The 13,356-nt window shown below is 40.2% G+C and overlaps 1 protein-coding gene across 4 annotated transcripts in view; it reads left to right on the plus strand.

Moving 5' to 3' along the window:
• The first annotated feature begins 671 nt into the window (after positions 1–671).
• The window catches only part of CDK8 (cyclin dependent kinase 8), a 152,269-nt gene continuing 139,584 nt past the window's right edge, over positions 672–13,356 (plus strand). For 3 of the 4 annotated variants that reach the window (XM_025364665.1, XM_025364666.1, XM_025364669.1), the window contains exon 1: positions 672–1,337. In XM_025364665.1, coding sequence (XP_025220450.1) covers positions 1,210–1,337 — 128 coding nt within the window. In that variant the 5' untranslated portion in view covers positions 672–1,209. The remainder of the gene's footprint in view (positions 1,338–13,356) is intronic. The other variant, XM_025364668.1, reaches the window with a different exon arrangement.

The following is a 13,356-nucleotide window of genomic DNA, read 5'->3' on the forward strand; positions in this document are numbered from 1 at the left end:
CACAAGAGTAACAGTGTTTAGGAGTAGCTTGGACAGTAGTCATTGATTCACTTTTACTGGAGCTTGTAATGTCAGTATGTTGACATCATTGTGCAGCCCTTATCAGATTGTGAACACCAAGAGTACCCCAACTGCTGGCCCGCGAGCTGTTTACAAATATATCGGCTTTTACAGATGATAGTGGCCTTTAACATCTGGAGTTCAGAGTGGCACAAAATGTGTTTCTAAAGCTACCCTCCTTCCCACGTGCATCTCTTTGGTCAAGTTTATGGCTGGACTCAGACTCTAGTTAGATCGCTATAAAAATAAAAATAAAAATAAAAATAAATTTTCCCCAAGTGATTGAAACGAATTTCACCCTAGACTACGAGTCCCATCATGCAACGCTCCCATATTCCCACCATGTGGGGCGGAGTCGTAGAAGAGGCGGCAGCGGCGGCGGCCTATGCATTCTGGGTATTGTAGTCTCGGAACCGGCCACCGCTGGGGCTGGTCCCACGTGGTGCATTTGGCGGCAGCTTTGGGCAGCGGCTCCCCTGCTCCCTCCACACGGTCCTCAGGGTGCCAGCGCCAGCAGGGGCGGCCAGCCACCGCGGGAGCGGGTTGGAGGGTGGTCCGGAGGCAGCCCGAGGCTTCGCGACGTTTTTGCGACAGCCGCGGCCGTGTTCCGCGAGTGCCCTCCCTCCTCCTCTCTTTGAGGAGGTACCGGCTGTTGTGCGGCGCTGCCTTTCTGTTTGAGTGTATGGGAGAGTGAGTGAGTGAGTGAGTGTGAGCGTGTGTGTGAGCGCGTGAGGCGTGAGTGCGCGTGTGAGAGGACGAGAGCCCGCCTGGCCGCCCCGCCGCTCCCGCCGCAGCAGGAGCAGAACGCGCGACCGGAGAGAGCGGCGTAGCCGGCGCCCAGGGAGCCCGCGGGGACAAGGGCAGAGACACCGCTCCCCACCCCCAGCCCTCGTCCCTCGGCTCTGCTTCGCCGGGGGATCCTCCCCGTTCCTCCACCCCCGGCCGGCCTCTGCCCCGCTGCCCCCCTGGATGTCCCCGGCGCTTTCGCGGGGCCTCCTCCTGCTCTTGCCGCATCAGTCGGGCTGGTGCTGCGGCCGGCGGGCGTAGAGCGGGCGGGTTCCCGGGGGCTGCGGCTGCCCGTGCTTCCCCGGTCCCCACCCCTGCCCCCCGGCCCCCCGACCCAGCTCTCCGGCCTCGGAGGCTGTGACAATGGACTATGACTTTAAAGTGAAGCTGAGCAGCGAGCGGGAGCGGGTCGAGGACCTGTTTGAATACGAGGGCTGCAAAGTTGGCCGAGGCACTTATGGTCACGTCTACAAAGCCAAGAGGAAAGATGGGTGAGTGTGTGCGTCTGGGCCGGTGTCCGCGCTGGGCGGCGCTCCCGCAGGCCGAGGCAGGTAGCCCGGAGGGAGAGCGGGCCGCCGGGGTGCCGGGCTCTGACTTCCTCGACGCCGGCCTCTGGCTCCGCCAGCAAGGTTTGGGGAGGAAGTGGTGTACGAGGGATCCAAAGCCACAAGAAATCCTGCGTGCCGCATCTGTGTTGTGCTTCGGTGGTAAGAGGGAAGAGGAGCCTCTGCACCGTGGGCTGTATACTTTTCAAGGATTTCAAAGCTGATTTATGAAAGAATGCGTTCTAAAACGCCGGGTGAAATGTTTCTGTTTGTTTTTTTTTTCCTTGGTCGATTTATTATGGTAACCTTCTGGGGATTTCCTCACCCGCCTCTGGAGTGTCATCCATCGGTCTAGAAGGCAGGCTGTGATCCTTTCCCCCACCAGTTTGTGATCGATTTTTTATCAAATTTGTATTTTATTTGAGGGAAGGAAGGCAGCGAGTGAATGTGGTTCTGGAGAGAGTTCCCCATACGGATCATCTGCACCATAAATGTTGCAGTTGCTATTTAGATATTATTAGCTGTGAATTTTTACATAGAACAATGGGGGTTTGGTGCAGGGTGGGTGGTGGGGAAGAAGACAAGTGACATAGGGACTATCTCGTTGAGGCTGTTTCCCCCAAATTTAGCGGCTGTCAGTGAACTTTAAATAATCCCTTTGCTTTAAATATTCTTCCCTAGTAACAACTTAATTAAACCTATGAGTGGTAATGCTTCCAATTTAGTTTCTTAACAGGCAAGTGAATTGTTCGTTTTTTCTCTTTGTCAGTAGATGAATGTCTTGTAATATTGACAAAAGAGAAGGCAGTTCTTAGTTGGGGGGAATAATATATATTTTATTAACTCCCATGTTTTCTTGTAAAATGGATGTTGTCTCTGTTGCCTTTGACAGAATAGAAAATTATTGAAAAGTCAAAGCTTATTATATAATCTTTGGATTTTATTAGAAACGAAGTAGCTTTACTGGAACATCCCAGTTTAGTTACCTGCTATATGATGTTTAATCACTTAAAATTTCAAATTAGGAGAGTATGTTCAGACTACATTAGCACGAAAAAAAATTCGTAAAGCTGAAGTTCCCTAGTGTGGGGGAGGGGGGCGCATATTTATAAATACTTTAGTATTCTGGATGTTGGAAAGGAAAGTGTGTATTTATTCAACATTTTTCTTAGATTTACTGAAATATCTTTCTAAAAGTATTTACAATGGACTCTACGAGGAAGATAAGAGTTCTAATTAATTTGGAATATGTATTTTAGTGCTTTTATGCCACAATAAAGTGGAACAGATCGGCAGAAGGTAGGGATTTGGATTTGAAAACTTGATACTCTGGGCGCCGCACGTATTTAAAAGTACTTTTTAGCACTGGAGAAATCAGCGTCTGGAGATACTGCTGACTCTGTTGATGTCTAATTAGACTTATTGTTGAAGTTTTACTCTGTAATGACATATATTTTAAAAATTATGTTTGATAACTTACCATACAATATTTCTCAAAAGCTTGAAACCATCTCTCCTTCCCCCAGTATTATGTAATTTTGGGCATATTCATAAAATCCCCAATCCCATGAGATTAGACATTACAGTGCATTTGACCACACTGTCATGTTATATAAAATTCTAGCGCCTTTGCATTATTTTTAATCTGTGTGAGAGAAGCCACTTCTGTTTTCAAAAACTATGAACTTAAGCTAATAAAATATGCATATTTGTTTTAACGTTGTACTTTTATTAGAAAACTAATACTGTGTATTGGCAGGAGGTACTTAAGCATATTTTATATCTCCATGGTCCGGTTTTAATTTAGGTTGTTAAGAATAATTTGAAAGAATAATTTCAATATCTTTGAATTTAAAGATAGTTGAAGGTATAATGTATGGACATTCTTAGTCATCCGTGACAGCTGAAAAGTAACATTGCATTTTGGAAAAAAGAGCTTATTATTTGTAATCCTTGGCGTTTGTTTTCCATCAGTCTTTAATGATTCTCTTTATGTGATGAACTTCTGTTTTTAATGGATCAAATGTCAAGAGAGTTTTAAAATTACTATCTTTTAGAGATAGTTTTGGAGAGTTTTAAAATTACAGGGATTTTTCAGTTTTAGAGAGTTTTAAAATTACAGGGATTTTTTCGGTTTGACTTCTTTTTTGTAACCTCACTCTGGTAAAATATCGCATACTATTTATGCGGTTCTTTTGATCTTATGTCAGTGAAATGTAATTTAATGCATTTAGTCCTGGTAAAATAAAATTTGTGGCTGTTTAATCTTTCATAATAAGATGATGATCAAATAATTTGTTTCTAGTATTGATTTACTTTCAAATTACATTATATATTCTGCAGCTGAGATTTGTTCTCTAGGAACTCAGACGGTAACACCTTCAAGGAGAACCTGAGAATTTCTATAAAAGGAAATAACACAAATAAGCTTGGTTTAGACATATTTGACTATTGAAATGAATGTATGTAAACGTTGTATCCTTTCAGTTGCCCCAGTGAGCATAGAACATGAACAATTGGTAAAATAATTTAGACCAGAGGAGTTAGCTGCTTAAATTATTAAGTTTTAGGAAATAAAATAGCTTGAAAGATTCATTTTTTGACTTACTTGAGGCATGATTGCATGGTAGGGAAAAGGGACCTTTTATTACTGTGTGAATTTCAGATTATAATAGAGTTTAAAGACATACACAATACATCCTGGGATTAATTTCTTCTCACTAGTGTCGCCATAAATGAGATAGTGTCCTTTGTGTCTTAACACTTAAAGGGTACTCAGTGGGAATCAGGGGGGTTCATTTTCTTTCTGAGTTGATTGTATCTCGTCTTTGCAGAATTTAGGCAACCAAAACTAATTTTGTTTTAAAGAGTAGGAAAGCATTAGAAGACAGAAAACAATTTGTGTTTTTCAATTCTAGACTTTCAATATTTGCACTGGATGTTTGGATAATTTAAAATATCAATTTGGGATAAGAGATTTTTCTTCAAAAAAGAAAAACAAAAGGAAATTTCTTAATAGGGTTTTTAATCTGTTATAATCTATATTCCAAAGAATAGATAATTATGAGTAAGGAATGAATGTGTGTTTGTGTGTGTGAATGAGAGAGAGCGAGAGAGAGAGAGAGAGAAATATACTGCCAACCTTCTTTGGGGCACATTTGTTGAGAGCCCAGAGATGATTAGTAGGCAGTGATAATGGCAATAACAGCTAAATTACTGAGTAAGTTTCAGGTCCTGAGTAAAGCACTTGGAGATTTCATGCTTAAATTTCATTTTTTTTAATAGCAATACTGGGAAATCAATTCATTTGGGATTTGTTCATGTGGGTTATTACTTTTACTGTGTCTTTGAACATTTGAAGAAGTCAGTTATTCATTCAACAAGTATTTATTGGACCCTTCTATGTTTCAAGCACTGTCCAAGGTATTGGGAATGCAAAGATGAATAAAATATTCCATTATTTGAGGAGATCACTACTGGGGAAACAAATATGTAAATAAATTGTTGCAATTCAGTAAGCATTATAATAATACAAGGTATTATGGCAACACAGAGAAGGAAGCCCCCAATTGGTTAAGGTTTTTAGGAAAAGTCTCAAAGTTTACAGTATTTGATTTGGATCACGGAAGACAGGGAAGATCTCATCAGAAAAGACATTCCAACAGGAATAGGACAAAGGGATTTTTTAAAATTGAGTTTTCTGCAGACCCCAGCAAATTTTGTGGGTTTTAATTTTTTTCTTTCCATGTCTTTCTTCTCACCTTGTTTTCCCTGGCCAGCATTTCTTGAGCTCTTGTTGTACGTGTAGTAGTATATATATGCACTACAAATGCTCCATTGCACCCATTGGACATGGTGAGGTACCATTATTTAACAGTGGAGATAAATTTATCAGTGTTGGCACTGAATACCGTGAATGTATGTGTGTCAGTTTTCAATCATGAGAACATTGGCCGTTCAAGAAAAGCAGCCTCTGAAATCCAGGAGTCTGATTTAAGACTCTCTCGTGTAAAACTGCCATGGCAGAACTCCGTTTTGCCTGGAGCTCTGGTTGGCAGATGATTCTGCTTTGGCCTCACCTCCATGAGGAGTAAGGAGTCAGAGTTTCGTATGCAGCTGAGGTGATGGATGGTAACAAATTGGAGGGGGAAAGAAGTTCTTTTGCTACTTAAAGTTCAGGAAGTAACGGAATTTCTCTTGCGGGTCTCTGATGTGCAGAAAGATGGAAAGTGGGGACAGGGCTTCTGGCATTCTGAATTTCAGCTAGGAAAACAGAAATAATGAAAAATTATAATTGTAGGCCATTTGCAAACTTAACTACTTTGACAATTCATTCTTTGGGCAAATGTGTTCTAATTCTGATTTATAAAATTTGAAATGTGATTCATTTGTCAGATGGAAACTATGTATGGCAAATCAGTGTTGATAAGTACATTTGATTCCCTGTGACTGCTGTTAATCTTTCTTGTAGTGCCTTTCACTATTGAATCCAATCCTCATTGTCTCTTGACTCTTTTTATGTTCTTAGCTGCTGCTAGAAAATAAAACTCCTGTTATCCTTTCCTCCTTCAGAACACTTTGTGAATTTTTTCCTTCACACCAGATTACGTAGCCTTGGTCATGTTACTTCAATTCTCTTTTCTCTTTAGCGATCTTTTGTCACCTCAAGGCAGTTCTTGATGTCACTAAAAGGTGGCTTTTACCTGTTTTTTGACCTTAATACTTGAAGACTTCTTGGTGTCATGATTCTGAATATTCTTTGATACAGTTATTGTCAAAGTCCCAAAACCAGTCCCTGCTGTAGTAAGCTGCCTTTACTGATGGAGTTACGTTCTTCAGAAGTATTGCAGCAGAAAAAATACCGAGAACTCCTTTTTAAAAATTGAGATATAAGTCACATACCATAAAATTCACCCTTTTAAAAGTGTGTGATCAATATAGTGGTTTTTAGTAGATTGACGAGGCTGTGCAACCACTATCACTGTCTAATTCTAGGACATATTCATGACCCCAAAAAGAAACCCATTAAGCAGTCACTGCCATTCCCCTCTCTCCCCAGCCATTGACAAGCGCTAATCTACTTTCTGTCTCAGTGGATTTGCCTATTCTGGACATTTCATATAAATGGACTAATTCAACATGTGGCCTTTTGTGTTTGTGTTTCTTTATTTAATGTTTTTGAGGTTCATCCATGTAGTACATGTATCAATATTTCATACCTTTCTATGGCTGGATCATATTGCGTTGTATAGATATACCACATTTTGTTTACACATTCATCACTTGGGCATTTGGGTTGTTTCCACTTTTTGGCTAAAGTGAATAATGCTTCTGTAAACATTCATGTGTGACTTACTAGGTGGACATATGTTTTCAGTATATACCTGGGAGTGGAATTTCTGGATCATATCCAAAGCAGCTGAGAACCGATTTTGAGTGGCTTTACATTGACTCTGGTTTAGGACCAAGTTCTTTGTCCTTTGTCTCCAAGACCTGACTAGTCTATTTTATTCCAGGACAGTACTCACACCATAATCTATTGTAGTAATTCTGAAACAGAATTATACATACAGCTACTCCTCCTCCATCAACTCAGAGCACTCGGACCTTTTTCTCAGGCAGCACCTTGTGCTGGAATATTTTTTTCTCAGTTGAAATGTACTAACGGCCTCAGAAAAAATCCTAACTACATATCTTAACATACAACTGTAATAATTCCCACTTTACCTGTCACCCTGCAAAACATAGTCCTTCACTGATATATAACTACTTCAGTGTATATGTGGTTAATGTTTATATGTCCTTTGGGTCTTTCAGGTGAATGTTTATGGGTTAAAATTATAGATTTCCTCTAGGGCAAAGATTGTGTTCGCCTCAGCTCTTGGCATATTGCCAAATTTTGGCAGGTATTTAGTACTTTTGTGTGTGTGTGTATATATATCTGAAATTCATATTTGAAAATCTTTTTTTCTAAACTTGCTAACATTAAAAACTTGAGGCATATTACGGGAAGAGTAGAAAAGTAATACCTGTGAAAATACCAGGAGAAGCACAATTTGGTGGGTTTGCTATATTTGTACCCAGAACGGCACTGAACAGTACCAGAATCCAAAGGCAAGAGCAAGCTATCATGGTAGTTGGCTGAATTGAAATGGAAGGCCAAGGTATTTGAAAATGGAGCCACTAGAAATAATATTTTTTTGAAATATACTTTGAAAATGAATCCTTTTAAATGTGGATCAAATCTGTATTTCTAAAATTAAGGAAAACATAACTAGTTTCTGAATCACAGTTGGCATTTAATTTTGCTAAAAATTACTGGTTTATATAGCATGATCGTTTTATTTGAAATTTACCTTTTGTTACATGAGTAAAAAATTATTTAGACTGACTTCTATTCAAGGTAACTCAGTTACTCATCTCACTAGACAAGTTCTTTAAAGTCTATAACTTCATTATAGTCCATGAATTCTAACAAATAATCATCCTACAGAGAGGAATTTTTACATCATGATGAAGGGCCTACTCTGGGTGTTTCTAGACATTTGAATTTATAGGTTGTCTAAAGGACTAAAGGGATTGAATAAAAAGAAAACTTTTCAAGTCGTGCTAATGTAGTTTATATTAAAGAAGTCATATTTTTGAGGAAAGAAGGAGTAAGTATTTTTTTTTTTTTGAAACTGAGTCTTGCTCTGTCGCCCAGGCTGGAGTGCAGTGGTGCGATCTCGGCTCACTGCAAGCTCCACCTTCCGGATTCACGCCATTCTCCTGCCTCAGCCTCCCGAGTAGCTGGGACTACAGGCGCCCGCCACCACGCCCGGCTAATTTTTTTCCTGACCTTAGGTGATCCGCCCGCCTCAGCCTCCCAAAGTGCTGGGATTGCGGGCGTGAGCCACCGTGCCTGGCAAAAAATACTTTTTATAAGGCTTCTGTTTGAAGGAAAACCAATAAGTCATGTGAAAATTTAGGTTCATATGGGATAGATAAATTTGGAGTTTTCTTTACTTTATGAAAGACTTTTTAAAAAAATTTTTTTGAGACGAGTCTCGCACTGTTGCCTGGGCTGGTGGTGCCTGGGCTCGCTGCAGCCTCTGCCTCTCGGGTTTAAGGGATTCTCCTGCCTGAGCCTCTCCTAGGGTTACAGGCTCCCACCTCCACACCTGGCTAATTTTTTTGTATTTTTAGTAGAGAGGGGATTTCACTATATTGGTCAGGCTGTTCTCACACTCCTGGCCTCGTGATCTGCCCTCTTTGGCCTCCTAAAGTGCTGGGATTGCAGGTGTGAGCCACCGTGCCCGGCCAAAAGACTCCCTTTAAGTAAATGAGTCTCCTAGTGCTTTGTTATGTGACTTACTTTGCAAAAATTAAGTTTATACCTAATTTCCAAGAAAATGTCAAACAGAAAGCAAGACACAAGTAATTTGTTTTTTAATGCTGACTTAATGTTGATTTTTTTTAAATGTAAAATTAAATTATTTAAATATTTGGTATTTCATTATGGTTTCCCTTTAGCTGCCGTTTTTTCTTAAAATTAATTAATTAATTAATTAATTTTACTGAGACAGGGTCTCACTTTGTTGCCCGGGCTGGGATGCTGTGGTGCGATCATGGCTCACTTCAGCCTTCAATTCCTGGGCTCAAGTGATCCTACCACCTTAGCCTCCCAAGTGGGTGGGACTAGCACGCCACCCCTCCCAGTAGCTGCAGTTCTCTTTGTAAATTTGTGTGCTTATAATTTATTTGGTAACTGTTTACTGAATGCCTCTTATTTGCTAGGTTCTTACTTGTGCAAATTTATGGGACACAGGAGAAATTTTGTTACATGTATGTAAGGCATAGTGGTCAAGTCAGGTTACTTAGGAAGTTTATCACCAGACTGCAGTGCATTTTTGTTTGGTACTCCTACTCTGCTGTCAAATATTTAACTGATTTCTATTATCTTAATCTATGTCTGCACCCTTTCACTGACTTCGCATCCTCTCCTTCTTCCCCACTCACCTTCCTAGCCCCCTTTATCTGTTTTTCACTCTCTACATCCATGGGTTCATTTTTTTGTAGCTCTCATGTGTGAATGAGAACATACGATATTTGTCTTTTTGTGCCTGGCTTATTTCAGTTAACATGAGGACCTCAAGTTCCATTCACATTGCTGCAAATGACATGATTTCCTTCTTTTTTGTGGCTGAATAGTATTCCATTGTGAATATATGCTACATTTTCCTTATCCACTCATCTGCTGATGGACACTTAGATTGATGCCATATCTTTGCTGTTGTAAATAGTGTTGCCATAAACATGCGAGTGCAGGTATCCCTTTGATATACAGATTTCTTTTCCTTTGGGTAGAGATACCCAGTATCTCTTTGATTGCTGGATTGAATGGTAATTCTATTTTTCGTTTTTTGAGAAATCTTCCTACTGTTTTATATAGTGGCTGCACTAGTTTACATTCCCACCAGCTGTGCTAGGTTCTGTGCCAGATGTAGGTGATTCAGCAGTGAACAGCCCATGGTCTAATAACTCTTTAGGGAACTTAACAGACTTTTGAGGGGCACAGGCAGGTAAACAATTATAATATAGTAGGATAAGGGCTGCATTAGGGAAAATTGTAGGTTGCCATGGAAGTACCTAATCTGCCCTGGTGGGGGGCTCAAGTATATTTCACTTGTGACTTGAAAGATAATTAGAAATTGTGAATGGGCAATAAATAAGAGTTAGTGGGGGCTTGAGGAGTTAAATAGTGCAGGTGAGAGAGGTAGTATCACTCTTGGCTCCAGAATTACTTTATAAGAAAGAAGCTGCTGTCTAGATGAAGAGGCAGTGCAGTAATGTGTAGTAAGCAAGTTGCAACTGAAATGGTTTATTTGAGGTAATTTTGGGAGCTTGTGTGTTACGGGGGGAAGCTATCCTTTGGAGCTGCCACTGAGTAGCATGCACAAAGACATGAAGGAAAGATGGTATATGCAGTGAGACAATTGAAAGAATTTTGTCGGTGCCAGATCTTGGAGGGGTGGAGGAGAGGGTATAAATAATCACATTGGGGAAGCAAGCAGATTGTTGTAAATCGTGTCATGGACTTTTGACTTTCTTGTACTTTCTTCCGAAGGTAGTGGGGACCATGCGTAGGGTTTTAAGCAGATAGTTCCGATTTCTCATTTAAAAAAATTGCTTGGTAACACAGTCAGAATGGCCATAGGAAGCTGTGGTTAGGAGAATGTGATAGTAATCCAGGTGAGAGATGCTGGTGACTTGAATTAGGTATGTGAGAGAGGGGATGAGGAGAGAGAATTGATAGGACTTGTTGATTTATTGGATGTGATAGATGAATGAGTGGGAACCAAGGATGATGCCCAGGTTTCTGGTTTGGGCAGCTGGATGTTGCCATTCACATAGCCAAAACAGAAAGAGGAGCAAGCTTGAAGTGGAAGATGACTGAGCTTTGATATTTTGAATTTTAGGTACCTGTTAAACATCTGAGAAGACGTGCATTAGGCAGATACGTATATCTAATGTTCAAGAGAGGTGTCTGGCTAGAGTTAGACTATGTACTTAAAGTACTTTACTTAAAGTACTTAAAGTAGTAGCTTTGAGTGGTGATGAAATTGCCTAGGGAGAGTGTATAGAGCAAGACAAGGGCCTTGTATAGAGCGCGAAGAAAGAGATGTCTACCTAGGAGCCAAAAATGGAGTCTAGAAAGGAGAAAACCCAAGGTTGCTCTGTTGTATAATAGGGACCGTGGAGTGTACAGTTTATTGGCCGTGCAGGGCAGCTTGGAGAAATGCTAGGACCTTGTAGGTAGAATAACAGCCAGGAAGAGAGTCTTTCCAGGAGTCAGAGATAGGAAGTGTCACATGTGGCTCAGAGGGCAAGGGAGATAATGAAGTGTCTGGGTTAAATAAAATAAATGAAATAAAACTTCAGCTAAAGATTTTTGGACACCAAAGCTTAAGTCATAAGACACTTTGTAGGTTTTATTCAGCGTTTCTGATACTTTGATGGTTAGCCTTATTCAGAGCAAAGCGATGAAAAGCTTCACGGCCATTTCTGGTTTTCTACTGACTGTGTTATTGAAGCTAAACCTGTAGATGCCATTTATTTATTTTTTACTCCATGCTATTCCGGATAGTTCTCATTTTTTAAAAAAAGAGAATAGCTTTTTCTTTTTCTGATTATAAAAATAATGACTCTTCGGGCCGGGCGCGGTGGCTCAAGCCTGTAATCCCAGCACTTTGGGAGGCCGAGACGGGCGGATCACGAGGTCAGGAGATCAAGACCATCCTGGCTAACACGGTGAAACCCCGTCTCTACTAAAAAATACAAAAAACTAGCCGGGCGAAGTGGCGGGCGCCTGTGGTCCCAGCTACTCGGGAGGCTGAGGCAGGAGAATGGCGTAAACCCGGGAGGCGGAGCTTGCAGTGAGCTGAGATCCGGCCACTGCACTCCAGCCCGGGCGACAGAGCCAGACTCCCTCTCAAAAAAAAAAAAAAAATAATAATAATAATAATGACTCTTCATTGTGATGAATTCAAATAGTCCAGAAATGTATTCTTAAATTAAAACCCTAACTCTACAATTAGGAGACAATTAATATTTTCCTTATCTTTCCAGATGACTCTGTGAATATATGTATACATTAATAACATCTATGATCTTATATTTTTTCATTCAAAAATATTATGCATCTTTCCATGTCGGTAAATGTAGCTCTAAATCACCATTTTTAATTATTGCAGAGTATCACATGATATGTATGCATATATTAATAAATATGTAGTCAACCAGTTTTCTAGGGATAGATGTTGACGTAATCTTTAAATTACAGCCATTACATTTAGCAAGGGATGTCAGTAAATATGCCTTCAGTTCTCTAATGTTATATGAAGTCCTTGAAGTAGAATTTCAGGTCAAAGGTCATATACTTTCAACAACTATATTTCATTATAAAATAAGATGGGAGTATGAAATTAATATAGTCTCATGATAAAACATTTAAATTGTACATAAGGATACCCAGGAAATTCTAAGTTTCCCTTTACCTCAGATTGAGCTGCTACTTTGTAGGCATAATTATTACCAGTGGCTCCTTGTGTGTCTGCATATAGAAGCAAATATATATGGGTAGACTTTAAAATTTACTTTAGTACTTTATTCTTTTTGAGCAGATAATACATGCCCGTGGAAAAAAATTTAAATATGTATTCTGTGCTTTGCTTTTTTCAGTTCATGTGTTTCCGAGTTCTATATCAGCATCTGTAACTCCAATCTTTTTATCAGCTCATTGTTTTGTTTTATGTGTATCTGGTCCAATGCGAGACATTTAGGTTGTTTTCATTTTTTACACTATTGAAACATAACTGCAATAAATGTACTTTACATCTATCTTTGTATACAACATGCTGTCTGATGGAGGTAGAACTTCCCAGGCTCCCAAAGTTCTCCATGAACCCGTTTGCCATGGATGATACATTGGCAGGAAGTGAGGTTTCCAGCATGCAAGAGAAGCTCCTTTGTAAATCCACAGGGAGTTTTATCCCTCCTGGCTTCCTTCAATGGTTCTAGAAACTCTGATCACCATGCCCACGTACAAGTAACTGGTAACAACCCCAGCACATCACTGCAAGCAGGTCAGTTTCCGAGGAATATCTCTTCCCAGGCCTGGGCCAGACTCTTTTGAGGTCTAATCTTTGTCCTCTAAAAATGTTGCACCAGTTACACTCACATCAAAACTCCAAAAACAAAACTTTTTGGAAAGAAGAAATGGGAGTAAATATAATAATGACATGTTTGAATCATGGCGTTAAATACATTGTAAAGTCAGAATTGTTTAGATTATTTTTTTGAAAGTTTTGCTTTGCCTCTGCCCCCTCCTCCCTGGCCAACACACACACACATATACACACAAACACAGTCCAGTGTATTTTATTTTATTTTGAGACAAGGTCTTGTTCTGTCACCCAGGCCGGAA

This window comes from Theropithecus gelada, chromosome 17, assembly GCF_003255815.1.
Source record: "Theropithecus gelada isolate Dixy chromosome 17, Tgel_1.0, whole genome shotgun sequence".
NCBI classification, from domain to species: Eukaryota; Metazoa; Chordata; class Mammalia; order Primates; family Cercopithecidae; genus Theropithecus; species Theropithecus gelada.